General features: G+C 53.4%; 9 protein-coding genes across 9 annotated transcripts; 3 read left to right on the top strand and 6 right to left on the bottom strand.

The window, feature by feature from the left end:
• Positions 1-3,073: 3,073 nt before the first annotated feature.
• CORC01_03641 (uncharacterized protein) lies at positions 3,074-7,192 on the top strand (the record flags this gene model as incomplete). Its single annotated transcript, XM_022615290.1, has 2 exons — positions 3,074-6,614; positions 6,663-7,192. The coding sequence occupies 2 exons, from the start codon at positions 3,074-3,076 to the stop codon at positions 7,190-7,192; spliced, it is 4,071 nt and encodes a 1,356-aa protein (XP_022478216.1).
• A 531-nt stretch (positions 7,193-7,723) lies between these two features.
• On the bottom strand, positions 7,724-8,917 carry CORC01_03640 (LD-carboxypeptidase; the record flags this gene model as incomplete). The annotated part of the gene is made up of 1 exon (XM_022615289.1): positions 7,724-8,917. One exon carries the CDS (start codon positions 8,915-8,917, stop codon positions 7,724-7,726), a length of 1,194 nt encoding a protein of 397 aa, XP_022478215.1.
• Positions 8,918-10,239: 1,322 nt separating this feature from the next.
• On the bottom strand, positions 10,240-11,112 carry CORC01_03639 (endoglucanase; the record flags this gene model as incomplete). Its single annotated transcript, XM_022615288.1, has 2 exons — positions 10,240-10,906; positions 10,964-11,112. The coding sequence occupies 2 exons, from the start codon at positions 11,110-11,112 to the stop codon at positions 10,240-10,242; spliced, it is 816 nt and encodes a 271-aa protein (XP_022478214.1).
• A 654-nt stretch (positions 11,113-11,766) lies between these two features.
• Positions 11,767-14,967, top strand: CORC01_03638 (uncharacterized protein; the record flags this gene model as incomplete). Its single annotated transcript, XM_022615287.1, has 2 exons — positions 11,767-12,698; positions 14,349-14,967. 2 exons carry the CDS (start codon positions 11,767-11,769, stop codon positions 14,965-14,967), a joined length of 1,551 nt encoding a protein of 516 aa, XP_022478213.1.
• A 462-nt stretch (positions 14,968-15,429) lies between these two features.
• On the bottom strand, positions 15,430-16,068 carry CORC01_03637 (uncharacterized protein; the record flags this gene model as incomplete). Its single annotated transcript, XM_022615286.1, has 3 exons — positions 15,430-15,467; positions 15,623-15,822; positions 16,049-16,068. The coding sequence occupies 3 exons, from the start codon at positions 16,066-16,068 to the stop codon at positions 15,430-15,432; spliced, it is 258 nt and encodes an 85-aa protein (XP_022478212.1).
• Positions 16,069-17,349: 1,281 nt separating this feature from the next.
• On the bottom strand, positions 17,350-19,514 carry CORC01_03636 (carboxylesterase; the record flags this gene model as incomplete). The annotated part of the gene is made up of 6 exons (XM_022615285.1): positions 17,350-17,664; positions 17,743-17,872; positions 17,925-18,552; positions 18,605-18,905; positions 18,956-19,171; positions 19,221-19,514. 6 exons carry the CDS (start codon positions 19,512-19,514, stop codon positions 17,350-17,352), a joined length of 1,884 nt encoding a protein of 627 aa, XP_022478211.1.
• A 2,619-nt stretch (positions 19,515-22,133) lies between these two features.
• CORC01_03635 (homeobox domain-containing protein) lies at positions 22,134-24,017 on the bottom strand (the record flags this gene model as incomplete). Its single annotated transcript, XM_022615284.1, has 2 exons — positions 22,134-23,660; positions 23,715-24,017. 2 exons carry the CDS (start codon positions 24,015-24,017, stop codon positions 22,134-22,136), a joined length of 1,830 nt encoding a protein of 609 aa, XP_022478210.1.
• Positions 24,018-25,054: 1,037 nt separating this feature from the next.
• CORC01_03633 (uncharacterized protein) lies at positions 25,055-25,783 on the top strand (the record flags this gene model as incomplete). The annotated part of the gene is made up of 3 exons (XM_022615282.1): positions 25,055-25,122; positions 25,280-25,349; positions 25,535-25,783. 3 exons carry the CDS (start codon positions 25,055-25,057, stop codon positions 25,781-25,783), a joined length of 387 nt encoding a protein of 128 aa, XP_022478208.1.
• CORC01_03634 (uncharacterized protein) lies at positions 25,344-25,505 on the bottom strand (the record flags this gene model as incomplete). Its single annotated transcript, XM_022615283.1, has 1 exon — positions 25,344-25,505. The coding sequence occupies one exon, from the start codon at positions 25,503-25,505 to the stop codon at positions 25,344-25,346; it is 162 nt and encodes a 53-aa protein (XP_022478209.1).
• Positions 25,784-27,533: the final 1,750 nt, after the last annotated feature.

Genomic DNA, 27,533 nt, shown 5'->3' with positions numbered 1-27,533 from the left:
AATGGGGGGACAAGGTCTCGGTCCACGATCCGAGCGCTCGGTCTGGCACCCGCCGACCGGCGCTCTCGCACTCAGATATTTGGTTGAGGCGGTCGGGTCTCTTTGCTCTGCGTTTATCAAACGGGCAGATAGCCGCGCGGTCTCTTATCTATGTCTCGCAAGCAGTTGTCTAGCAGTGAAGATAATCTGCTCCAGCATTAGAAAGAAGTTTATCTCCAAGGTAGGAGCAGCTTCGAGTCATTGGCACAAAGCTAAGCGCATTTGGTATCTCGATGCTGGTGGCAGTTGGTTTGAACGGCTAGGAGGGGGCTTCTAGGTAAACAGCTTCAGCTGTTGGGCCAGTGTTTGTCAAATGAATCTCTGGCTGGCATACGGAGGCCATTGACCAGTTTTCTTTCGCCACGTAGTATCGTCCCAAACTCACTGGGCTCCTGTCTCTTTCCATCATAGCAAGGAACCCCCCCTTCGTAAGTTGCCCCCTGTCCATTGCTGTCATTTGAACGTTACTTGTCGGGACAACACGCGAGGAATCAACTCGAGAAACACCGCTGATGCGCGAGGCTACTTCATACACTCGGGTTTTTCATGTTCATCCATACTTATACTGGGTCAAAGGTCTGATTATACCATAGAGGATTCGACGTGGTGGATAATGAGCGTTCGTTGGGTGTGATGCTCTAAGGTGTAAACAGACTTTTGAGCCAATGTTTGTACGGATACCAATTGGAGTAGGGGAAACTGCCGCCCAGACGAGCAGGGTTAAACATGCGAAATCAATTGCATGCATCTGGTAGTCACTTGAACAATAGTGACCGATGTCTTCCAGCGAACGAGTATGTTTGAATTGCAAAGAAAAGGAAGAGAACCATAGTTACCGTAGGAGTTGCGGAATAAGTTCAGGACGAGGGACTTAGTAGGAGGTTGTGGTCCTAGACTGATGGAAAACCGAGAAAACATTCTAATACTTTTCCAGCTCAGTATCCCTGCAACGTTCGATTATGAGACGTCAAGGAAGTGCGGCTGAGAAGACCAAAACATATTCAACGCTCCTGACATGGTACGGCATGTCGAGGTGGAAGGAAATAAATGGCGCCTGACTTGGAACTAGTAGGAGCACGAGTTAATAAACATGTGAAGCCCGAGGGGGGTTCCAAAAGCCTAGCAGCTCGACAGTGCGTCTTTCCCATCACCCATGGCAAATCTCGATGACAGAAAGCGGGTTCTCTCCATCGCTCTCAAACAGCCTATAGTCTATACCATTTCCAGACACCAGGGATCGGCAGCCGCCGCACTCGATGGACCGCAGAACTTGAGATTAGCATCAGGTATGGAGCTAGAAGCTATACCACTTATACTATACATAGTAATAGTACCGTAGGTATCCGTATCTTGGAGCCCACCACCTGCCGCCATCTCATCGAACCAGGGTGACCAGACACGCCAAACTACCGGTTTTCGTGTTGCTAATTCGAGTGGAATTCGGACAAGGGCAGAAATAAGCCGACTCAACTCGTGGTGAGGCCGCAGAGGAAGAGCAGAGCGTATTCGCACGGGCATGGGTGGAAAGCCACAGGGCGGCGCCACGTTGCGCCTGCAGGGAACATCGCGGCGGGCATTGCGTGGGCACTCGCCACACCGGAACCATCAGCGGTCTCAGGCATGGGGGTCCCGTTGAGGAGGAGGTTCCCACGAGTTCGATCGCAGGCACACAGCTCGATGGCCGCAGCCACACTTGGATGGAGAAAAGCATGGTTGGACCAGGGGGAGAGGGAGTTGCAAAGCCACAAATCGGGAGCCGCCTCATGTTCTCCACGTCTCAACTCCCCAACAAGACGGTCTTCTCAGTCCTGTGAAGGAAAACGAGGCTAAAGCACCGTGGCAAGAGTGGCACCGTGACAGGCCGCGCCTGGCACCCTCGGCAAAGCGACCCCCGCAAAAGCTCCTGCTGGGATGCGACCCCTGCTCGTGTCCATTGCTTCTGAAGTTCTGAAGACCACATTTGCTCGATGCGATCCAGGCCCAGGCCCAGGCCCAGGCACCTCCGTTTCTCGCGGCTCGCCTTCATCTCCGTATGTGTTCGTACATATGAGCTCTCTGTACGAATAGACTGTCGACTCGCGGGTGGCTGTTGCGGCAAATTGCAACCAGTCGAGCGGACACAGCGTCGCATTCATGACAGAACCGTTCAATTGCTTTTCACATCACATACAATCTAGGTACTAGAAGAAGTAGTACAGAGTCTCCGGAGTATTTGTTCAGCCAAACGGGCTTGTCTACGTTGATTGCCCGTCGGATCCGTGCGCTGGCAGCTGCTAAGGTCTTCAACTCTTAGGTACCTTAAGCCTCCATGAGGTCTGAGGTACGTACCTCTACGAGTGCTAGCCTCTCTAGCCCCAGTGGCTCAGCCAATCGCCGTCCGCCAGCACCGTCCCGTCCGCTCGTCGCGTTCCCTCTCTGCTCGCTGGTCCCTTCCTCGCTCCGTCCGCTCCATATCAAATTTCACGTCGTGCTCGTTTCCATTGCGGATGCTGCTGGCCTGCTGCTCTGCATTGTGATTTTTTGTCGTCTCTGCCGGACCCTGTCGTCGACATCTGGTCTTACTTGCTCCTCCCGCTGCCACCCACACCGAGGCCAGCTCATATTTGCCGTCAATTCGGTCTAGCCCCGTCCCATTCCCAACCGACGCGGATACGGTTACCTCATGCCATCCTAATTTCCGTTCCTTTCGCTCCCAAAGGGTCGACTCGCATTGCCCTTCCGTCTTCTGTCGCCTCCCTACTGCATGCTGCTGTCCCTCTTTTTCGGACGAGGATCCACAAGCAGTTGCACCGCTGAGCGGCAGACCGAGGCGTGACGGCTGACCACGACCGCATCGGGAACCTATCGCCTCACCACCAAGGGACCACCCCCCCCCCCCCCCCCCCCCCCCCCCCCCCCCGCCCCCCCGCCCCCCCCCCCCACCCCCCCCCCCCCCCCCCCGCCACCCCCCCCCCCCCCCCCCCACCCCCCCCCCCCCCCCCCCCCCCCCCCCCCCCCCCCCCCACAACTGATATATACAACCCGCGCAGCCACAATGTCTACCGAGCCCTCCCCTCGTGCTGTGAGATTCTCCAACGGAGAGGACGACCTGCGCTCAGACAACATCATGCCCCAGCGACCCGTTGCCATCCCCGTCGACTCGGACAACTCTGCCTCGTCCGGCGATTCCCATCCCGACGACCCCCACGCACTCGAACGTCAAGATGAACTCGGTTCTCTCGCCCGGTATTCCGAGGGCCATATCGCCGGCTCCATGTCCAACCTCGTCCAGGCCGCCGTAGCCAACGGAACAACGCGCAGTCTGCGAAGCAACGCCAGTGACGGCGATGCATCCTACACCAACGGCACCGCAAGCAAAGTTCAACGACCCAGCGCTCCCGCGAGGACTCCTTCCAACACATACGCCCCGGCCGCCCACCGCAGGCCGCAGCCTGCTCCTTCGTTCGTCGAATCGGTCCGAGCATCGTCGAGAGGTCGTCCTCGTCCCAGCGAAAGATTCCGCCAGCAAGAGAGGGCATACGTGCAGAGGTTGAGGCAGGACCACAACGATGGCTACCCGTTCGATGGCGGATACGTCAACGGTATCAACGGCATGAGCCAAGGCGCCGATTCCGACTCGGAGGGGGAGACACCCTCGTCAGAAGGCCCATTTGACGACAGGTATGACCAGGAGACCATCATGTTCTACGGCAATGACGACTTGCAACCAACAGACGAAGATTTGAAGGATCCGACGAACCGCGAACGACTAGAATGGCACGGCATGCTGGAAGCAGTGTTGACGGGAGACGTTGTCAAGCAAGAAAAGAAGCGGTTGATTGGGTCCAACGAACAAGCAGTAGGAAAGAGCGGGCAAAAGGCAGAGCTCTGGCTTGGCATTCGCTCAAAAGTATGCGGAAGACATCTTCCAGTGCAGAGACGAATGGTCGAGGAGGCTCGCGCGACGTTAGACCGCACACTAGACGAGATTATCAATTTCTCCGTCAAGGGCGAGAGCGAAGCTGGAAAGCCACCATACGAACAGGTCAAGGACGTGGTTAAGAAGATTGAGAAGGCCGAGAGTCTGTACCCTTCTTGGACCTCATTGGCAGCTGAGCACCAATCAGCAAACTCTCCGCTCTTTCACGAGGCGTCCCAATCCATCATTGCGTGGTACAACACCAATGAGATGATCAACATAGAGCTTGCCATTCTCAAGAAGTGGGTCGGAAACGAAGAGCTGGATTTCACTCGGACACGACAACGTTCGCCTGTAGGCAACGGCATCAGCGATGAGTCCTCATTCCTCGACCGACTGATGAAGGAGGACGGCTTGAAATCGCTGTATGACGAGGAGTTCGACGAAAAGAACAAAGATGCACATAAAGGCATGCTGCCTGGCATCTCAACCGTGATTACCAAATCCAAACAGACGCTCATCCGAAACTTCGCGGCCTTTCAGAAACGACATCTCCCACCATATATCGAAGAGCTGCTTACGTTGATCAGCTTCCCGTCCCGTTTGATTGAGGAAATCATCAAGATGCGGCTCGCTTACGCTAAGAAAGTAAAAGAGTCTGCGCAGCAAAACCCCATGATGCAGGATCAGATGATCAATCAGTTCCAGCTACTTCTCAAACTAGCCATTCGCATCAAGCTGGAGTGCCTTGCTGTGACACAACAAGAACCCGGTTGGGAGCTTCCGCCTTGCATTGACGAGTCCTTTGACCAAGTCGTGCTGGATGCTCTCAGGTACTACTTCAAGATGCTTAACTGGAAGCTCAGTGGCAATAAAAACACTTTCAAAGAGGCTGAACTACTGTTTGCGGAATGGGACTTTGCCAATGAAATTGGTAGCCACCTTCTCGGTGGTGATGTCGAGGTTGCCGAGCAGTTCAGCTCCTTGACCTTCAAGGCCATCAATCGTCTGAGTGTCACGTTCGAGAAGGAGCTCCAAGTCAAGCCGAAAGAGAGCACCTCCGAGATGAGCAAGAGATACAAACAGTGCCTAGACTCGGTCCGGGTAAGACAGAGAATGCTGCAGCGTTTCTCCCGCATGTTGAGCGAAAACTACGAGAATGCGTCCGACTTCAGCATATCCTTCACACCGGAGAAGTTACAAGAGTTTTATGACAGACTCATTGCGTCTGGTCACTTTCAGGTTTTCACGGACCTCTACGAGCAGGAAGGCATTTTTATCATGGCTTCGCCTTCTCTGATGGACAGACACGACGCGATCCATTCCATTTTGGGCCTGAGCTCGCCGGAACAGTTTGCAGAGGATCCGAGTGATCCATATCTTTTGATCCTCCGGCCCGAGAGCAGCCCTCACTGGTTCGGTGATATTGTGTCGCTTCCAGTTCGGGAACGAAACGTCGATCTGAAAAAGGGCCACATGAGACTTGTGGCCGCTGGTGCTCAAGCGCGGCTCGTCAATGCCAGAAAAGCCTTCATTGATGCTGTCGACATGCACGTCGACCTAGTAGTAGAACAAAGATCGAATCTGCACAAGGTCAACACCCGTCTCATGGAGACTAGGCGCGTCGCCTACAAACTATCCAATAACTTTATGGACAGTGTCGAAATTATCCGGAAGCAGACCCAAGGCAGAGAGGTCCAGGAGCTCATCCAAACCTGCTTTGTCTTTGCGACAGAGTTTGGTCAGCGCTCACTCCTCGTCATGGATAGCAATCGGAAGCAGATGAATAACCTCAAGTTGACTAAACTTGCGTTGGATTGGGTTAGCTTCATCTGTGATGACTGTATCGCATCAGATCGAAAGACGTTCCGATGGGCGGTCTTGGCTCTGGAGTTTGCCATGGGAATGACCAGAGGAAGACACATCTTGGCTTTGGGCGAAGAGGAATATGCGAGGCTCCGGGCAAAGGTGGCTGGCTGCATGGCGCTTCTCATCTCGCACTTTGACATCATGGGGGCAAGATCCAACCTGGCCGCCCAAGCGGAAAAGGAGCGCATCGAGGCCTTGGTAGGACAGTTCAAGCGTCTGGATAAAAATCGCATGCTCGACGACCATGAGGCTTCCAAGTACATTACGGAGCAGCGCCTGGAGGAGATTGACAAGGTTGATGACACCAGAAGGGCCAAGGAGGCTGAGAGACAGGCTCTCGGTCGCGTGCTCGAAGGAAACAACGAGGTCGACCGATCCTTAGCCTACCTCTCATCCTCGGCTACCAATATCACGATGCGTTGGCAACAGGGTCATTTTGTCGGCGGCGGCACCTTTGGCAATGTTTACGCTGCTATGAACCTAGACTCGGGTCACCTGATGGCCGTCAAGGAGATTCGTTTGCAGGATCCAAAGCTGATCCCCACCATTGCCGAGCAGATCAAGGACGAAATGGGTGTACTGGAGGTGCTTGACCACCCCAACGTCGTCTCGTACTACGGTATCGAAGTTCATCGCGACAGGGTCTATATTTTCATGGAATTCTGTCAGGGTGGATCTCTAGCAAATCTGCTAGAACACGGCCGCATCGAGGACGAGCAGGTTATCATGGTTTATGCATTGCAACTGCTAGAGGGTCTTGCTTACCTTCACGAGAGTGGCATTGCCCACCGTGATATCAAGCCAGAGAGTAAGTACTATCCAGCTGAGATTCCCATCCACTTCTAACAACTTGCAGACATCCTCCTTGACCACAACGGTATCATCAAATACGTCGACTTTGGAGCTGCCAAGGTCATTGCGAGGCAAGGCAAGACGCTTGTCCAAGACCTGTCTTCCTCCAAGCCTAACAAGTCGATGACGGGAACACCCATGTACATGTCACCTGAGGTGATCACGGGTGAGAATCCAGGCAGAGCCGGCTCAGTCGATATCTGGTCGCTGGGTTGCGTGATTCTTGAAATGGCCACTGGTCGCCGTCCTTGGGCAAACCTGGACAACGAGTGGGCCATCATGTACAACATTGCCCAAGGCAACCCCCCTCAGATGCCGTCGGTCGATCAACTTAGCCCGCAGGGTCTCGACTTCTTGAAGAAGTGCTTTACCAGAGACCCGAAGCACCGTGCATCCGCCGTCGAACTCTTGCAACATGACTGGATCATGACCATTCGCAGCCAGGTCGTAGAGCCGCCTACGCCTAGTGATGCTAGCAGCTCTGCGCAGTCAACGCCCAGCAGCAGGAGCAACACCAACGACGGTTTCTACTAGGGGCAGAAACCGCCCTCTGGTATTGGTTCCTTCGACTCTATAGACAGGCAGCTTCAGGAGCCGCAGCAGGCACAACCACCATCACAAAGCAGTGCCGATCTGCAGACAGTTCCAGCAACGCGAACAGGGAACCAGGTATGATGTAGCAGAGCTGCATCGGCAGAGCACTTGTATTCTTCTACAACGATACACGACCAATTTTTCTCTCATTTCCACATACACCGGGAAATCCCCAGAAATTGCATCAGCAAAGCGTTTGGAGTCATTTCCTCGAGGGTTCATATGCCTTTTCTGGTTACACGGGTTTCACAGGTATTCAATTGCTGCTGGTTGGGGGAACAGGAACCAAGGGGGGGGGTTCCTTTCACATGACATACACGAACCTGAACGGGACACAATGGAAAGTTGAACACGAGCGTGGCTAGGAGAGCTATCGTAAACATGTAATACAAATAATACCCAGAGGCTAGTTTACCCAGCCATCTACGTGCTGCCATGAAGTTTTTCTTTGTGCCCCAAGTGGCTGCCGTTCTAGATCACCACAGCCTGCGTGATGGAAAACTCATCCTTTTCCGAGTCCAATACGGCCAACGCGTCCATCGATAGCGTCACGAGGGGCGCAGTATGTCCGACGTCAACATTCATCAAGATCGGAAACGTGGTATTCTCCAAGCGTCCCTTGCACAGCAGGCCCTGTATCGTGGCCGCGTACTCGGCCCTCTCCCGCTCCGTGTTGTACCCGTACGGCCGGCCGACCACTAAGCCGGCGATCTCCTCAAACAACCCGCGCGCCGCCAGGTCCGCAAAGGCCTGCCGCACCCTACCGAGCGGATTTCCCTTTGTCATGTCTGCCTCCGCTGTCGCGGACTCGAGGAACATGATTTTCCCCTTCCAATCGGGAGATATGCGCGGAATGCCCTGGATGCGGGCCACAACGGTGAGGCAGCCGCCGAAGAGGGGGCCCTCTGCGCGGCGGCCTTTTCGGAGCCAGGTCCAGGCCGGGGAGGGGAGGAGGGTGCGCGGAGTGGTGGATGTGCGGGTGGAGGGGCCCAGGAAGTAGGGGGGAATGACGGGCGCGTAGAAGGTTGAGCGGGGGAAGGGGCCCGGGGGCTTGTTTGGGGTGGTTAGGGTTCGTAGGAGGTGGGCGAGTTGGAAGTCTTGGAGGTATCCGTCGTCTTGCTGCTTGATTTCCCTTGGCTCCTGGGAGAAATCAAAGGACGAGACTGACGAGGGCGTGGAGGTGACGGCCTCGCCTAGGTTCGCAACGGCGCAGGGGCCGTAGAAGGTGCGGAGACCCGTCAGGGCGCGGAGGCACCAGTGGAGGACGGTGATGTCAGAGTAGCCCACGAAAATCTTGGGATTCTCTCTGATGAGCCGCTGGAGTATCTCGTCCTCGACGAGGTAGGGGATGAGTTCCGTCGCGGTGGCGCCGCCGACAGTACAGAGGACCATGTCGACGGACGGGTCGGCGAAGGCGGCGCGGAGCTCGGCGAGGCGGTTGCGGATGCCTGCGGGGATGGGCTCACCTTGCGAGGTTACCGGGTCGAGGTCTTCTGAGGTTGGGGTGAAGAGTGTGGTGACGGTGTAGCCCAGGTTTTGGAGGAGGGTTTGGGAGCGGGCGAGGGCGTCTGGGACGAGGTTGTTTACGCGGGCAGAGGGAGAGACGAGGGCGATTTTGGCGTTGGGGGGGAGCGATTTTGGGATGAGCGGCGGCGGGAAGGACATTGTGGTGGTTGTTTGAGGGGGGTTGGTTGTTTTCTTTGGATTTTGCCTTGCGTTTCTGGTGATGATGAGTTCCGTGTAAGTGAAGTCATGCCTTGATGGGTGAGGCGTAAGGCAGTCCAGAAGGAGAGACGGCAGCGGTGGATGCTGGGCTTTGTACCATCTCTACTGTGGTCTAGGACCGTTGGGATCAGAGATACGTGATGGCTACGACGTCAATCAATACAATCTCATCCGGATGTTGACCGTGATTTACAATCAGATCGACTTGCGACTTTCGGTGTGACTCCTTCACATACGAATACCCGCAGATTTACGTTGCCGTTCGACACGCACGTATCACGCAATGGAGGAGACAGTGGTCCGAACTCACGTCAGCACACGCCGGCTCCCGAGAGGGGAAGGTGGTTACGAATTCGAACTCCACCTCGGCCCGGGCGGTTGGTTGTGTTCTTGCCAGGGTGTTTTGCCGTTCGGCCGGTAGCTCCGAAGGTGGAGTATTTCGGCCGGCCCGTGTAATGCCCGTATAACCCGAAGGCTTTCCTTTCGGTCCTCAGTCTGTTTTGTTGACTTGGTTGGCACATCTGAAATATTGTTTCGCTTTGGGGTGTATTGAGCAGGTCACTTTCTTCTCTTTCTCTTCCGAGAAGAAGGTTGGTCGGTGTAAGTTTGTGAGACGGGCTGTCACCATATGTGACTGTGGTTAATGCTTCCCGCAATTAATGGGTCCATTTTTCCGTGGCATCGGCCGAAGTGCGAATGTGGATAGTGGACAAGAGTTTTGGTGTTTCCATTACAGTGAACTTTGATTGGCTCATGGAAATGTATGTCAAAAATCAGTTGTCAATTCCTCGCCCGGTAGGCCTCGCTGATAGTGTAGACTTCTCATGGCGTAAAAGCTTCCAGTACCTGCTGCCCTTCCAACCTCACCAGTCATCATGCACGGAGACGATTTACCCTGGGATCATGCGGTAAAACGCCATGAAATTAAGTTGAATGTAGTCAGTCTACGAGATCAAGGGCCTCTTGTAATACTTATTTGGCTTGTACCAGCCGCTGATATACAGTTCATCTATCTCAAGCTCTAGTGGCGATGAGAATACGAGGAGAAGGAAAGGTCAGGAATTGTTCAAGATGTAATGTCTCGTTGATACAATTTGTCATGGGCTATTTCAAAGCCACAGTTCCAAGTACCTGTGAGGTTAGAGGCGTTTTCGAGCTGCATCTCGCGGGTCTAACTGCTTTCTAGGATTTCCCCTCCCTAAGCCCATTAACCATCAGTTCTACACGATCCCTCGGACAACGAAAAGCCTGAGTTGCAACATCTAGACATCGTCAGTTGCAAGCTTACGATGCCCGTAATTTTGCCTTCCACGCCAGATTCTGGCGGCACGTATGGCAACAAAAACAAAAGCTACAGCAAACGCACTGCCGCAGAGTACGACCCAATTTGACGGCCAACTCCAGAGGTTGCCCAGGCTCCTGTCAGGCCCGCACTTTCCCGTGAACATTCTGTCCTCGAATAGAGGACACTCCTCGTTAACCACAAGAGACTCGCCTGGGTTAGGAAACTTCACGCAGCTGCCCTTGTTCTGGGTCCAGCAACCGTTTCCGTTGTTGGCCTCGAATACGAGGGGCGCCTGGCCAAACCTTGCCCATCGCTCCTCTTCGGGGACGTCTGCGTTCGCTTCCTGTCCCAGGATAATGATCGGGGCGCAGTTCATGAACATTTCTGGAACGCTCCATCGTCCGTACCAGGTCCATGCCATGACGGCGGGTCCCAAGGGCAGCCAGTCTGGGACGGTGAAGTTGTAGAAGCTGGGCAGAACGGCGGTGGGAGAGACTCCGTAGTTGACCTCGGTCAAGTTTCTGATCGGACAACCGCCCTCGATGGAGTGGATGACTCTCCATTTGCTCTTCTTTGTGGGTTTGGGGTCCCGTGTCACCGAGATTTGGCATGAACCTCCCCCGTGCGAAGCGCCTCCCATGGCTCTATCCGAGTTGTCAACATGGCTTGGTCAGTGATAGCCTCTGTGATGGTTGACTTACTGCAAGTATTGCGTCGAGCCTCTTTCCCAGATGTTGGCTATGCCGGACCAATCGTAATCGACTTCACCCTTACAGGGCCAGTCTGAGCCATCGATGGAAACTGGGCCATTGTCCTGAAGTTGACTCGGAAACGGAATGGGATTTTGCATCAGCGTGTGACTATCTACTCCGACTGCAAGAAGAAACAGACATGAAGTCAGACTTTTTGAAAAGAGTCGAGTCATTTTTTTTCGTCTTCAGACTGATTGGGTTGTAAAACGGAGAAGCTGCTTGTCTCGATCACGTCGAGACCCTCGTTCTGGCCTCGAGTACATAAATAAACAGACAGACGAGCGACGACCGAAATCCGAAGCAGCATTAAAGTTTTGGCTCGCGCGATAGCATGCATGGAGGCCTGCTGTCGCCATTGCAAGGACACGGTTCTGGATCACCTCAACGTAGTATCACGTAGCGCCCTATTCACACCGCCGCCAATGGCGGCAAAAGCACATGGCGGTGAAATGAACAACGTTTCATGTCGTCACATCTCAGAGTCCCTCTGGTTCGTTATCTCATCCCTGACTAAGGGCATGCTGGCTAAAGTTTCCACTATTGATTGATCCTGGGTGGCAACCGATACTGAGGGCATACCAGAGAGTCCAGATTCACGGGGCCCCCGCTTCGGAAGACTTCCTAAAGGGGACGACGTTTTCCGCAGTGGAAAGACACACAACGGCGGGACTTTGGAAACTGCTGTTTAAAGTGTTAAACATCGCGAGGTTGAACTGACCTTCTGCTCGACGCAAACAACTCACATAGCGAGGATGATGACCTCCTGTTTTCGGGTGGCCGTCGGCCGCCTGGTAGCTTCGGGCACGATTCTCACGTTTATGACTTTTCAGTATATTGCGATCAAGTCAAAGCCTCAAATGTCCTACTCCCAGCTTCTCTTGCAGCTGAGTTCTTGCATCCTTCTTTGCAACTTTTTGGTCGTCATTGCGCGCTGGGCAGACTACGAGCCTATACAGGGGCTCAAAGACAATGACCGACTTCCAAAAATCAACGTCATTATTCCGGCATACAACGAGTCTGAATTCGTCAGGAATTCGATACAATCCGCGTTGTCCTCAGACTATCCCAGGGAAAAGATGCACATCATTGTCGTTGACGACGGCTCGACGGACGATACCTGGTCCCACATACAACAATCCTTTCCATCAAAATCGTCAACTCAGCACACAATAATCCGGCACGAAGTCAATCGTGGGAAACGCCAAGCAATGGTCACAGCTTTTGCAGTGGTTAAGAACGAAATACTTGTGACTCTGGATTCCGACACCATTCTCGACAAGCACACTCTCCGGAACTTGGTCAGCCCCTTCGTCCTGGACAGCGACATCGGGGGCGTCGCCGGCCACCTCTCCGTCTTCAACATCCAATCTCAAGGCTGGGATAGCTTCATTCCTCGCATTCTGGACTGTCTCTTTGAACAAAACGGCAACATACCGCGGGCAGCGCAGTCGAAGCATGGATTCATCACCATTCTCCCAGGCGCCATCTCTGCATTCCGGAGAGACGCCATTCTGCCGCACACCCAAGCTCTCGTAGATACGAGGTTTCTCGGACGGCCAATGAGGCATGGCGAGGACGTGCAACTCACGATGGGGCTCCTGCGCGACGGGTGGCGTCTAAAGTATCAGAGCAACGCCGTAGGATACACCGTCGCGCCTGAAACGTTTCTAAAGGCGTTTCTAATGTACGTTCGTTGGGAGAGGAGCAATCATACGTACTGGATGCTCGGGCTCATTCGATTGGCCTTTCATGATGCGGCGAGATTCTTCATGCAGCATTTTGCTCGACCGTGTTCGAGCAACCCAGAGCTGCCTCGAGATTTGGAGAAACAGGGTGCTCAGAGAAAGACGAATGCCCGAAAGCCAGATTATCATCCCATGCTGATGATTTTTTGCACGGGCTTTGCCAACTTCTCCTACCTGGGGATTGTGCTCTCGTGGTTGCGGGGCTTTTACTTCTCTTTCTGGGTCACGATAATGAATGTGGGCTGCCTCGTTGTCTTTGCCACTTGGTTCAGTACCCTTTTGTTAGCAGATGCTCTTCATGAAGGCAAGAATAGAATGCCGGCTGAGGGAGACGTCCAAGAGTCAGAAGAGACACGGCTACCAAGAATTGATGGGTCGTACTCAAGACTGAGGAAGAAGCTGCAGTATTCTTGCTTCTCTACAGTTGCTAACTTCACATTTGTCTGCTGGGCTTCTGTTATTGGATTATTCACATTGAGGAGTCAGAGTTGGTTAACAAGGTGACGGCCTAACGTGTGGCAGTAAATGAGACACAATGGACATTCTCGTAGTAAACGAATCAATGTGCGCTCAGGGAAGACTTTCCAGAGAGGAGTCTGCAAACAGAGTAAAGCTTTTTCCTGAACCCGAAAGAGGAAAGAAGGCAATCAAGCAAATATTACTAAAACTCTTATTCATCCTATGTAAGCAGCGGAGTCCGAGATAGAATCAGAAGTTTTTAGCGCCGGTCCCCTGCGGGTTCGTCATCAGCTACGGCATCTCCGTCCTTGTACAAGACGTTCATCTTCTGCAATCCAAGCTGAAAAGCAATGAACGAATCGGACTCCCTCTCTTTACGGCAGGTATGAGCAGGGACGTTGGGGCCCAGCCACCAACGTGGCAAACCGAGGTTGCATTGGGCCCTTGACCAGGATCCATCAGATTATATGGAGTGGCCAGTGACAATCTCATCTCCATCACTTAAGCGCTCCCTTCATTTATTTAGAGTTCCGGGCCGACAGATGAAAGAGGGGAACGTGGCCAAGCGATGGGAATGCAATACAAGCAACGAGATAACCAAAAACGTGTGAGCCGGGATCAAATACTGCTCGGGCAAGAAAACAAATATTTGACCGTGGACAACACCGAAGATATGGGGGAAAGATGCCGGAAGTGAACGGGACAAACCTGCACGCCTTTGAGGCCTCACACTCCACAACATTCTTTAGAGTTGTGAGTTCCACTACTTCACAACTCTGATTTCTTTTTGAGGGGCGTACCCGGATCAGCACAGAGATCAGGATGAGCCCTCATGCATTGTCGAAACATGGCCAAGTCATCCGCAAATGTACCGTAGGTCACATAGCCTCCTCAGCCAGCAGTTTCCAAATCTGACTCGAGTTTAAGGTTCCGGGCACAGTAGCATTAACATTTGATGACGACTCGTGGGCTCAAAGAGACAACATCTTGACGTTGTTCTCCCAGCGAAATGCACAAGCTTCCTTCTTTCTTGGTGGCGCTCTATGGATCGCAGACGCAATAAAAGACGCCGACTCGAACTCTACAGTACAGAAAATGCACGGTCATGGGCATCTGATTGGACTTGTCAGCTCGAGTCGTCTTGCTCCCAGCGATACGGAACACGATGACCTCCTAGAAGCCCGCCAGAAAATTTCCACCGTTCTCAGAGCCTCTTCTTCCTCTGGCGGCCTTCGGCCACAGTATACTTGGTCATCTCTAGTCGATTGTACCGTACGGAATGGCTGTGTCGAAAAGTTGACAGTAAACGGCCAACGACTAGTCCTCTGGGACATCAAGTCGGAAGAGATTGGCAACAATACAGATACCATGCTTCTCCTGAACAAGCTGCAAACGGCAAACCCTAGACAAGATTCTTTCCTAGTTCCAGTGCGGGGGGTTCGGCAAGAGAACATTCACAACATTGGTGATCTACTGGACGGTTTGATCGAAAAGGGCTTCCGACCAGTTACCGTAGGAGACTGCATAGAAGACCCAAAGCATTTCTGGTACCTAGATCACTTGGGACATCCGACAAAATCTATGAAGATTGGAAACGAGGCCGCAGATTCTCCTGGCATTTTCCTTACTCAAGTTCGATGGGGAGGAGTTCTGGCTGTAATTTTCTTGGAATTGATGGCTCTTTCTTGTCTCTTCTGGGCCGTTTGTCAGTATAGAAAGATCAAGTCTCACCAACGCATAGTTCAATAACGATGCAGTACCTAATAAGGTAGACTTAATACAAAGAGTGACCAAGTAAGAAGAGTTGTTGACGGCTCTTGGGGACGAGAGTTACAAACAGCAATCCACAGAAACCGGCGTTGACTTTCCGGGTTTCAGTAACAATACGTTGTATAAAGCTGCTGGCTGGGCACCAGCCAAGCTTACCGATCTCTTTCACAGCTAGCTATGCCCGCAGATGCGGCATTCGCAGAAACTTTACCTTCCAGCCATTAGCATTTCTGGATGCACGTCATCGATTGCACTTAACTTGGATAGGAAAGGTTTGACTACTCAACATCCAACGAACGGGAATCGGGCATTTTAATGACGCTTTCTTGTGTGTGCAAAGTCTATATGCCCAAAGTCTATATGCCTTGGAAAGTATCTCACATCCATCGATGTATTTCGAGGCTAAGCCTCAGCTACAAGACCGTGTTTCGTATAAACCCCTCACTCGCACTCGACGCGGACAGACAAGACTCCCATCCCTTTAGAGTGTGGCATGGACTGGTGCCAAACGCCGTAACGACCTTGCTATCGCAGTTCCCGTCAGTGTATCCCCTCACTTTCACTATAGTCAGATATGCTTTCTCTCTCTTGCTTTCTGGAAATGATACCCCGGGGCGAACGGCACTTCTCTCACCCTTGCACTTGGCGTCGTAGTCAATAAGCTCCATACCCCAATCAGGGCTGTGAAGGGCGTGGCAGTCGTTCGCGTTCCAGTCCAGGTTCCCTCCGCCGGAAGAGGAGTAGTTCGTCTTGCCGAGGTTCTTCACCCTCATGTCGTAGGCCGCGGCAGCGAGGATGTTGGTGATGAGTATCTTTTCAGTAATCTTGCGGTTGCTAAAGACAATTAGTAAGAGTTGCCAACCCTGAAATAAGTTGAAGACGATTTTTGTGAGTTGATGAGAGAGCCGCCAAGGAATCAGGGAACGGAGGGGTGTTTGTGTATTGCAAAGATATGCCAAGACCAAAGACCGGCCAACTATGCTTCCTTCCGTCTCAAACGCATGCGTGAACCGGAGGATGCTCCTGACAACTGACCAAATGTTGTCAATAGCTTCCGTACATGTTCAGCTGCTCCGGCATTGCTCTTGCCCTTACTCGCCGAGAAAAACTGAAAACTCGACCATTAGATGACAGAATCAAAGATGTGGCAAGCGAATGGCTGAGCAGAGACATATCAGCGCCAAGAGCAATACGTTCAGTGTCTACATACTGCAGTCGAGGTTCTATTGTAGCTTGGCAATTTCAAACGAGAGACAGTTCCATACTACGGTGCCTTCAAGGTTGATACAATTGGTCTAGAAGTAGTAAGTTGGGTATTTGACCTTGACAGCGGGGCAAAGATTACGCTGAGCACATGTTATGTCGATGAGGGTAGAAGGAACGGTAAGTTGTGATGGAATCTTTCCGGCGGGATGGCAAAGTGGTAGAGGATATGATTGAGAAAACTATACTCGTCCCGTTCAAAATGAATATAGCCAATGTAAACTTGGCAACAGCGCTGTATATTCAAACATCAGAGCAAGACAACCATTTTGAACCAACCTTGTTCTGCTATTGCGCTTGCGTGTTGCGTATGCACCGTGCGCTTCCATCGATGGCTTCAACGATGGATAACAACCAGAAATGAAAGGAGCGGAAAATACGACCTCGTGTTGAAGCATATTTTGTTTTAGCAACAGGCTTGATCCCCAAATCTCCAAGGGTCGACCCCAGCCGCCTTCGCCCGAGCAGTGTGGCACGACTGGCGCTGTGATATGTAAGTTAAATGGGAGGGACCTCCTATGACAAAAAGTGGGCGACATCAGCCCACGGAATTATCTTGACGACAATGGTAGCCGGGGCGGGCAGGATCCAAGTCATGTAGATTCACGTTGCCAATTTTGAATTTTGTCGGGCACGCGGGGTAGAGGCGCGGTCTAAGTGATCGACTGAGACATTTTTCTCTTCAACCAACCATGTATAACTTTTGGCCAGATAGCTCCACCTCTGCTTGCTTCCACCTGTATTCTACGGATAGACTGGGCAGTGTTTCATTGAAACTGGAGATGGTAGTCAGATGTCGTTGGCTCTCTTATACGCCGTAGGTTCTGGTTCAGTCTACGTGCAGTCAAGTTGATTGGAAGGTTGGAACGATCGTAGAGTACACTCCTTCCGACGCAGGATGTCGGAAGCCATTTCCTGTGGAGGTATTTCCAGGTCTCTCTCAAGCCTAGGTTAGTTATAGGTGACTTGGAAGTGGTAATGACTCAATTGAAATATGCTTGATTGACCTTGTCCAATGGCCCTAGAACATCCCGCCGGAGAAACAAGGTCCGCCGATTATGCTACGTATCCAACGCGTCATACGAGCTCGGGCAAAACTTAGTTTCCAAAAATGTCCAGCCCGTGCTCAATCATCCAGTTCATACCTTCCGCTCGCCAGTCGTCCGTCTCCACGACTGTGCCGTTGAGGCCAAACACCACGTCGCTTCCGGCCGCACCAGCATCCGTCGCATATACGGGCCACTCGCCCAGGCCCGGAGCGCCATTTGGGTCGAGGGAAACAAAGAAGTTGATCCACGCCGTGGACATTGTCTTTGACAGCGCGGAAGCCTTCTCAGTGTAACTCGTGCTGTTGCCTCCAAAGGGGTTCGTGTCATAGCCGAGCCCGTTGAGGTTGTTGAAAACAAACGCGACCTAGAGTGGAGGTTAGTCTTTGCGTAAAAGCTGATGGAACTCGTTGGAAAATCGCCACGACGCAGGCAACAAACTTACCTCCTGGAAGTGAGTTGCGCCAATGTACTCTGGTATGCCGTTCACGGTCACGTCGAAGCGGTATGCGTAAGACGGCACGCCGTTCTGGGACCATATGATGTTGGCTCTGCGGCGCAAGAAGCCGAAAAACCTGTGCTGATGTCAGCGTGCACATGCTACATGCCGGGAGTCATTGGACATACATGTCTCCGAAGAAAGCCCCGCCGCGTCTCTGCTGCAGACCTCGAGCAACGGCAATCTCCTCGCTGGGCTGGATAATGTGTGGCCATGTCTGCAAGCTCGGGATACCGACGGCCTGGTCATCGGGGTATAGCGCCAAGGCCTCTCCAACAAGCTCCTCGATGCTTTTGCCTGTGGTCTCCTCGACGTTGGGGGCCATGATGCTGCGTACGGCGAACGCCATGTCCTCATCCGTGTTGATAGGTCCGCCATTCGGACCTCTTCCCTGTCCGAAAGCGGCCCCTTCATCCGAGTTAGAACCGATTAGAACAGGAACCTTGACAAAGTCCCCGCGTTCGAGCTGTGCTGTCGCAAAGTCTGCAAGGAAGTCCCCATCCCTGACGGGAATGAAGCTGAAGGGGGGCATGTCTGTCGTGTTGAGTACGGCATTGAACTCCTCCAGTGGTGCAGTGCGCAGGCACTCTATCGATTCTTGGGTGCCGACAGTGGAGGCGCAGGAGGAGATGTTGCCAACGAATAGGTCATAGCTGGTCTCATAGGCAGTGGAATTGAAGCCGCCGACCATGCGGGGGATGATGCCACCGAAGCCAGATTGAGCAGCCGCGCCTCTGAACAGGCCGTCGTCACGTCCTCGATGGTTTTAGTTAGAAGAACTATTCACATGTGAAACGCAACAGCTTACCGTTGTATGCCAGCACTTGCCCAGCAACACTCTCAGCACCTGAACTCTCACCAAAGATGACGACCTTGTTGGGAGCGCCGCCAAAGCTGGCAATATTCTCATTGACCCAACGTAGGGCCAGCCGCTGATCTCTGAAGCCCAGATTGGTCGCGCCGGCATTAAGGGCCTCCTTACCAACTGGGAAGCCAAAGACAGAGAGGCGATAGTTGAGGCTGACTGCGACAAGGGGAGTACCCTGCTTGACGCTGTTTTCGACAATGAAGGAGAGGTTATAACGCCTGTCTGCCGATCCGCCCATGTACTTGTCACCGTCAGCTGTTGTGCTCGCAGGGTTTCGGCGAAGGAACATACCAGACCGCCTCCATGGATCCACACAGCCACTGGAAGCTGCGCGTCCGGAGTCACCCCGGCTGGACGAACAACGTTGAGATACAGGCAGTCCTCGGAGGACTCATAGCCGATCATGTCAGAGCCGTAGCCGACGCAATGCTTTGGGTACTGTGTGGCTGTATGGATGCCGTCCCATGCTGAGTCTAGGCCTTGGGCGATGCGGAAACGCTCTGGAATCTACAATGCTTAGTATGTCGTCATCGAACCGAAGGTTGAAGCCACTTACCTTGGCGTATGGAATCCCAAGGAAAAAGTCCTGGTTGTACTCTGCGCTGTGAACGCCTGAATAAGTGCCATTCTTCACACTGACAACGGGCCCGTTGTCTCTACCGCGGATAGAGGCAGACCACACCGGCGCGGACAGGTATAGGCACGTGGCCAGAAAGAACACAACGAAAGCCATTCTCTTCAGAAGCAGAAATCGATCCGGCGGAGGCCTGGTTGTCGATAAAAGGGGAGATTGGCCATCAGGGACCTTACTGCCCCTTTTATACCGTGATTTCTCCATGTCGAATGACATCGTCTACTACTACGCCCTCACGCCGCGTTAGTAAAGAATGGCCACGAGATTTCGTTCCACAAGGGTGGACGGCCGTCAGAAACTGGGGTCTATCGGACCGACACAAATCGCTTCTCTACACGACGAGGGGAACAACCCGACGGGGACCGAATAGGAGACGTTCGCCAGGTTGCCAGCCATCCGTCATCGTCCCAAGTAAGTAACCAAGGCATACTGTAGTACTCAAACCCCGCGCTCTGGGTCCGATGCGAGTTGACGACGGGGACTTTTTTGTCCAGAGGCGGGACAACTCCGGTAGTTTTGATTTTCCTGCATAGAAGAGCTGATTTGAAGGTGGTGATCGCACCAGAAGCGGTCTAGCAACTCCCCATCGAGTGGTAATGATGCCCTCTTTCGGGGTGCTACCAAGGCATCTCCGCGTGGGTAGCAGTGGATGCCGGCTGTCGTGAACGGCAGAAGAAATCCAGTCGATTGTCGACATGACACAGAGCCGGTGGAGGTTGATGCGGGGAACTGGGGAAAACCTGGGGTGTCCCTGGGACGAGACAGAGAGCGAGATTGGCAGAATTGGGGGCAGATGGGAATGTTGAATCAACGAGCCTCCAGCTTGGCTTACCTTGATTGGCCTTAGCTCGGGGTTTCTTGCTGTGTCCGATCACAAGGTCGTTATTTGAACAAAGGGCGGGGAAAAGCTGTTCCAGCGTACCAGTGGGAAACGGAATGCGGAACGCCGAGGGCTGGGTGAGTCTTGTTCTCAACGTGGTATTCGGGCCGGGTAATCTTAGCCAAAACGTGGTTTTCGGAGCCTGGTCTAGGGTGTCCGCGTGCCAGACGCAAAAAATGATCTAGATGCGAGCGAGTCTTGCCCGCATTCCTTAGACCATGTGGACGAACAAAGAGCGAGCAAGGAATGTGGACATATACTGGACTCAGCGTAGAGTCAAACCAGAGGTGTGTGTGTGTGTGTCTTTGTCGGGAAAAAGAAAAACGACGTTGCAGATCCGATGCATTCCTGCTGCAGTGCAGCGAGGTTTGACATGTTTCTTTCCCCACACGAACCGCTTCCCCAAACCCAATCCCAAGGTCCTCTCCTCGCAAAATGACTGCGCGGACCTCATTGGCCCAATTGACTTCCCGCCGAGGGGTGGGGCCATTATCTTCAATGGAACTCTGCTGCGACCTCACCTCACCTAGATAGCTAGCCCCACCTCAAATTCCACGCGCTTAAGGTACGGCACTGAAGCGCTCTCGGCATTCACTACCTTATTGGATGCACATCAACTGATCGAGGTAAGGTGAAGAAGGCACGGAAATCTCATCTGCTCGACCGCGCTTGCCTGGTACCTATGATTTCGGTGTATTCGTGGGTACCCGGCTTTATTCTGTGTAGGTTCTGTCAGCGTTTGTTGATCCGCGTAACGTGACCTGCCGTTGCCGCGGGGCAAAAAGTAAACAACACTACGCTGGTGATCGTGATGCCATACCAATCAATATGTGCTGCCTGCACTTCCTTCATCCACAATTGCCTCCTCCTCTTACCTATTTATTTAACCTCGGGAAATGATCATTTGACATTGGGGCGACTAGCAAGAAGAAAAACACCAAAGGATAATTGCAAAAAAAATAAAAAAAAATGCAAAAGTTCAGAACCCGAACTTGCGAAGTTCGAGCTTCTATGAAACCATTGTCAAGGCAGTTCTGTCTCAAGGCTTGACTTTCTACCAGTTGGGCTACAATCCGCTCGGCTACTGCGGCTAACGTCCGTCGACGGTTCTGTGTCCCTCCGCGTCCGAAGGGCGAGAGAACGGGCGAGTTGCACCCCTTATATATTACAGAACAGATATGGAAGGCAGGATATCTCGGTGTGGGTGGGGCACACCGGACAAGGGAATTCCACCTGATGTCGACCAACATGGCGAATGGGGTGCCTGGTGGACTGTGCGGCAATACTTTTTTTGATTTTGGCCTCTCAAGGTGAAGTCGGCGGTTTTCTACATCCATCGCAGGGAGATGAACGCCCTATCTCATCCTGCCCATCTATCCTGCACCTTGGACTTTGCTGTCCATGCGTGCTGACTTGCTCTTCGACATCCTCCCAGTACCTTAGTCATGCTCTTCCCCCACGCCGCCTCGGACCCCAGAGGCCGAGGCATATTCCGACCCAAGATGACTGAGATCCATACTTGTACCCCCCTTCCGCCACCTGTCCTGTGCTTCCTTCCGATGGGTATCCAGGTCCCTTTCCACCTCTTCTCCAGCCACAAACAGCGCCGCCGCCAGCAGGACATCAGCCGTATGTATATCATTACATTAGGTAAAGAGATTGTTTCTTTGTTGTATGCAGTAGGTATCGTTGAAAAGGAAAATCGTTGCTGCAAGAGATAAAAGGAAAGGGGACCTGTGTAGTCCAGTAAAGCGCCGATGGCCCAATGATAAAAGCAATCGCTGTAGGTACAAAGTGGAAACTGCAGCTGGAACCTTGGATGTTGTACAGCGCCCAGCAGAACAACCGCTGAGCATACATGAGCAAGTTTGTGCCTGCATTGTGATGACAAATCGAACCCCAAATCAATACTATGCAAGGTTGAGGTCAACTTCAGCCACGACATGAACGACGCCTCATTCCCCATGGAAATCTTGTGCAGTCATGTTGGTGAACTGAAACTGTCTTGATCGTGATTGCTCAGGTGACGGCTTGACTAACACCGAAGAGGCATCCGACCAGTTGTACTCGGTGTTGCCACCACCGTACGATGAGTAGAACGCCGGTCCCATGTTGCTGGGAGGGAACGAAGGTGTGACCGGCTGGCTTGCGCAACTGTGTGCGACGTAGCTGGGTACGCTCGCCGACATGTTGGGGAACTCCTGGTCAAAACTTCCAAAGCTTGGCGTCGAGAGGGGGTCGTCAGAAACGTTGAAGTCGAACGCGGGAAACAGTGAGTTTGGCATGGTCGTCATCATTCCAGGAGTGTCCGGCGGGGTCCTCATGGTCGGGTCCATAGCGTACTGCGGTACTGTCAAGCTGTTTTGCGTGCTATAGCTCTTGTCATCCTCGGCAGAGGACATGGACGAGACAGTGGTCTCGCGCATGGCTTGTTGACTAGGGACGATTGGTGTGTTTGGGGTTGGTGGCGCCGCTGGGCTTCGTGATGCTGGGGATCTTGAGGCCATCTGCAAAATAAGGTTCTCCTGGTTACGGTCAAAGTACAGTGGTGATCTTGGGCCGGCACCAGCCGTCTTTTGGATTCCCCTTGGGAAGTTGCCTGTTGCCGATGCAACGCGGCGCATCGGGCTGGGGGCCTCCATGCGTCTGGGCATTTCGATGCCAGTCTTCGGACCTGAGTAGTTGTACGACTGGCTCCGCACACAGCTAACGAGAGTAGCAGGTCTCTTGGAGTTTCTTCTGCTAGCAATGTCGATGGTCGAAGTCGACTTAAGTCGAAAGTCTGGTGTGGAGATCTCGGGAGGGGACTGGGACATGGACTGGGGAGAGAACTGATCAAACTTATCAAGATCCTCTCTTTGCATTTGCTCCTGCTTGATGCTGATCGGAATTGGGCTGGTCAAGTTGGCAGAAAGGCTGTGCGAGAAAGAAGCCAATGACTCGTCCATGTCGCTTGCGCTGTGCAGATGGTAAGAAGAAAACGAAGAGGCACTCGTTGACTCAGGAAGCTGTGCCAAGTACTGGCTGGGGATCGAGAGAGTCAGGTGACCAGGTGTTTGGTGAATAACCTCTGTAGGCATGGATGCTGAGAAATCGCAAGTCTGGTCCGTGTAGAATTGGTCGGGGCCCAGGGAGTAGCTGATGTCGAGATCCTGGTGCTGGAAAGAATTGGACGAGTCCGGCGAGGCGTACTCTGATTCCGGCTCTTGGGTGACGACTTGTGGCTGTTCATACGACGGCTCCGGGGTTTGGATGTTCTCTGTGGGTGATGTTTCACTAATAGACGACGCGTCGGCTGATACGTGAACGGGTGGAAATGGAGCCGCCGACGGGCGAAGATCGTCGTCGTGGTCGTGGAAGGACTCCTTGATAGTCTCGGAGCTGTTGGGCGTTTCGGTAGCCTGATCAGACTTGCGGCGAGCCTCATTCTCCTGTGTCCTCTTCTCTTGCTTCGCCTTTGCTCGTCGATTCTGGAACCAATTCTATAACCAGTCAGTGGATGTACGTCAAGAGACCAGGCTGAAGGGTGTAAGTACATTAATCCTCGCGATGTCCACTCTCATCTCCTCGGCGAGCTGCTTCTTCAAGCTGCTGTTGGGTTTATTGTTCTTCTGGAATTCCCTTTCAAGCTTGTCGACCTCATCCTTGGCAAGTCTCGGTTTGGATTCGGTGGCTTTCCCACCGGCCGCTGGAAACAGGCCCCGGCTCATCATAGCCTGTTGTTGCTGCTGCCGAAACATTTCCATGTAGTCATTCTGATACAGAGGGGCTCCGGGAAAGGGAGTGCTAAAGCCATATTCGTATGCTGTCGCTGTGTGGTAGTTTGGGTAGAACGCCATGGCTGATGTACCAAAGCTGACCGAGCTCGAGGGTAAACCGTTCAACGGGGGCTCGACGTTTGACACGATGGCGATGGGAACGAATGTGTGCAGAGCGAGTGTGGGACAAGTGCGGTAACGGGGATAGGCATGCGTGTTATATTTCCAGCAGTTGAAAAGGACGCAGGTCTTAGTCTTCAGGCGAGAGTTTTGAGTGAAAGAGTGACTGAGGTTAGAGGGCTGAAAGCCTGGTGATATTAAGAGAGATGTGAAGAGAGAACGTGGGCGTGAGAGGCGCGGGAATCGGGACAGCAGATCGAGGGGAGCTTGTCTGCTTTTAGATCGAATGGGGGAACGACAAGCGGGATGAGGAAGGGTCAGGCAGGGCCGCGAAGAGGTGAGACAGCAAGGTCTGCCAAAGTCCTCCCAGGGCTTGAGGGCGAGATAGTCGATCTGTCTAGGTAAGGGCCTGGAGGAGCACAGACGAGGCTTGACGAGAGAGAAAGGGCACAAAAAACAATGACAAGAGGAGTGAGAAGAAGGAGTGACGGGAGAGGAGGGGGGTGAGAGGCGGAAGATGTATTGATTTGTCTCGTCGACCCATCATCACAGAGCGCTGAGCGTGCGTGTGTGTGTGTGTGTGTGTGTGTGTGTGTGTGTGTGTGTGTGTGTGCGTGTGCAAGCCGACGTGGGTGTAAGTCGCGCGGTAGGTAGGCGCTGGGGTGGCGGCAGGGCATGGGCGAGCAGCAAGAAGGGGGGTACCTCTCTCGTTGTCCACCGGGTACCCCCCTTGGCAGCGAGAAGATCATATTTGGGTGGAGGTATCGGGAGACCAAGGGAGCAAGGGGGTCAACTCTCTTGACTCTCGGGCCCTGGGAGGGAAGAGAAAGGGGAGGTCATGGAGGGTCTCTAGGGGTCAGGGCAGGGCGGACAAGGCAAGCCAGCAAAGCTAAGGTAAGTAAGCATAGCAGCGGAGAGGCAGGACAGGGCAGGACAGGGCAGGACGGGGCAGTTGTGCATAAGGCACAGATTGTGTACTCCGTAGACTGAACTGAGCTATGCAGGTCGACCCGGAATATGAGGAAAAGGATGAGGCGCCGCGGGAGAAGCGGACGTGGCCGACGGGGTAAGGGGCCAAGCAGGCTGTGAGACTGAGAAGCAAGGCAAGAGGAGAGCCGGCGTGTGGATGAGGGTGTGTCCATGTCAGCATAGCGCCAGCGTGAGAGAGGGGAGGAAACTATATGACGAGAATGGATTTGAGTGACATTGGGGGATTTGTGCAGTGAGCATCAGCAGCATCAGCAGCAACTGGGCTCCTCCGAATCTGCAACACCAGCTTTGGAGCATTCATGCGTGAGTGAGAAGGCGAGGACCTACAATGTAGGACGGCACGACGGATAGGAGCAGGGTGGTAGGATGGTAGGATGGTTGCACCCACCTGAGCGAACCTGAATTGAGAGTGAACCCTTCACATCCACCGGGCATCCACACGTCCCATTCGCAACCCATCCCATCTCATCCCACACCCCCTGGTTCAGACTCATGGTGCCCCGGCCCCGGCGTCAGTCCCGGCCCCTGGTCCATGGAGCGTCTTTGCGTCCCTGGGTTTGGACGACGCCCCCATGTCAGTTGGGGCCGCACTAAAAATTTTGGACTCGACTCCCCTGCTCTGGGCTGAAGATAGGCCCGGCAGGCGTGGACTTGGACATGTTCGCGGGCGAGGCCTCTCGGTGATGAACGACAAAAGGTACTCCTCCGCCTGGCCTAGGAACCTGTACCGTCCGTGACAAGACCAACAACTGACAGACGGGCTGACAGGGCGGTGACAAACGGCCAAAGGCACGAGAGCGAGACATATTACAGAATGACAAGTCAATGCGCCGTCTACTATAGTAGCAGGCCCATGAATAGTAGAACGGCGCGAGCGTAGGAAAAGAGAGGAGGAGGGCATAATTAAACAAAAGAGCAGTTGCATAAGGTGAAGAGACAGGACTTTGACCGGTAGACGGACAGTTTCCCGTCGGCTTCGAAGGGGCAGTCGAAAAGCTGCGAGAGTGTGACCGAAAGGGACAGGCTTGACTCGACTCAAGTTCTTAACCCGACGCCAGAGGGGCAACGACGAGAGGGCAGTTGAGGGTGGTTGCTGAGGGCAGAATAGCAGGACAGAAGACGACAAGACAGGCGGGGGCCGGGCGGGGCACCCAATGGCATCATCTGATTCGGACAGGCGAGGGCAGCTGAAGTCTGTGCTGCGTGCATCGGTGAGTACTACTGCGTATGCGTGGTGTGTGCGTCTTGTTCATCATCTGTGACGGGATGGGCGAAAATTAAGCGTATGAGGAAACTTCGGATGAGTCTTGACAGAATGGAAGTAACAGGGTTGGCTGTTTATGCCGCCTCGGCGTGTAATTTACCGCGTTGCACTTGCGCAGACGCTACACTGTTTTCTGGGCTGTGGAAGAAGTGGTTGTCGAAGCTAAAACAACGAGGAGAGAGCAGACTCTGTACTCCTTAGGCAGGGGCGAAATTGTTTTGAAGAGGGCGGGGGAACGGGCGGGCGGCTTGGTCAGTTTCCAGGGCGAGTTGGCAAGCCCGGCTCTTGCTTAGTGCTCACTAGACAATTGGTAAGATGAGAGTTGGCGCGATTCTCCAGAGCCCAAGGAGTTTTAAAACCTCCCTCCCCCTTTTTCTTGCAAGGAAGGTAGTCTCCGCAGCTGTCGACTGCAGTGGTGATGAGTTTTGTGCGGCGATGGCCACGAGCGTCAAGCTCGAAAGAGTTGAGCTGTGACAGGCGAGAGAGCGCCGGATGAAGACAGATAGAGCGAGATAACCCAAGGCCGCAGAGGTATGGTACCTTAGGTAAGGTATCCGTGCGGATACTGCAAGCACGGCAAGGTAATTAATTACGAGGCCGCATAGACCATCAGATGGTGGTAGCGCATTGGGTATCCGTACCTGGTGGTGCCTTATGTCAGCACCCCACCCGGCAGGTGCCTACCTTACCTTACCACGCATACCTCTAACCTATGTGATACGTGTTGGTCGGGATGGCAGAAAAGATACCTGAGACTTGTCCCCTGCCGTGGTAAGGTAATTCATTGTCAGAACATCAGGTTGGAAGCCCAGGTCATGTGGTTTGGTCGATGCTGAGATGGGGCAGGCTGCGGCCCCCGGGTCTCCAGGGCAAGGTATGAATGCTAGGCAAGGCTCCCCGTAGGTAGGTAGGTATCCACGGTATCTGTACTCCACTTGGAGTTTTCTCCCCCCCTCGGTCCCCCTTGGTCAACTGCACCTCACTCTCTCTCTGCCTGTCCCTGCGTGCACCTCCACCGACAGGCCATACAGTGTGGCATCACACGAGCCACCCGGAAAAACAGTAGAAAAGCGACTGAGCAACTGTCTAATTCCATAGACTGTCTAGTCGGGAGACAGTTCGCACAGTGTGCAATACTGAGCTCGGGGTACACATTGAGTTTCCTCTCTAATGACATTGTTCGCCGACACGGCTAGGGCCTCACTTTCCTGGCCTCGCCTCAA

The sequence above is a fragment of the Colletotrichum orchidophilum genome (genome assembly GCF_001831195.1).
Source record: "Colletotrichum orchidophilum strain IMI 309357 chromosome Unknown Scaffold_22.1, whole genome shotgun sequence".
NCBI lineage: Eukaryota > Fungi > Ascomycota > Sordariomycetes > Glomerellales > Glomerellaceae > Colletotrichum > Colletotrichum orchidophilum.
The sequence above is the reverse complement of the archived record's forward strand: the minus strand, read 5'-3'. Positions and strand labels throughout refer to the sequence as shown.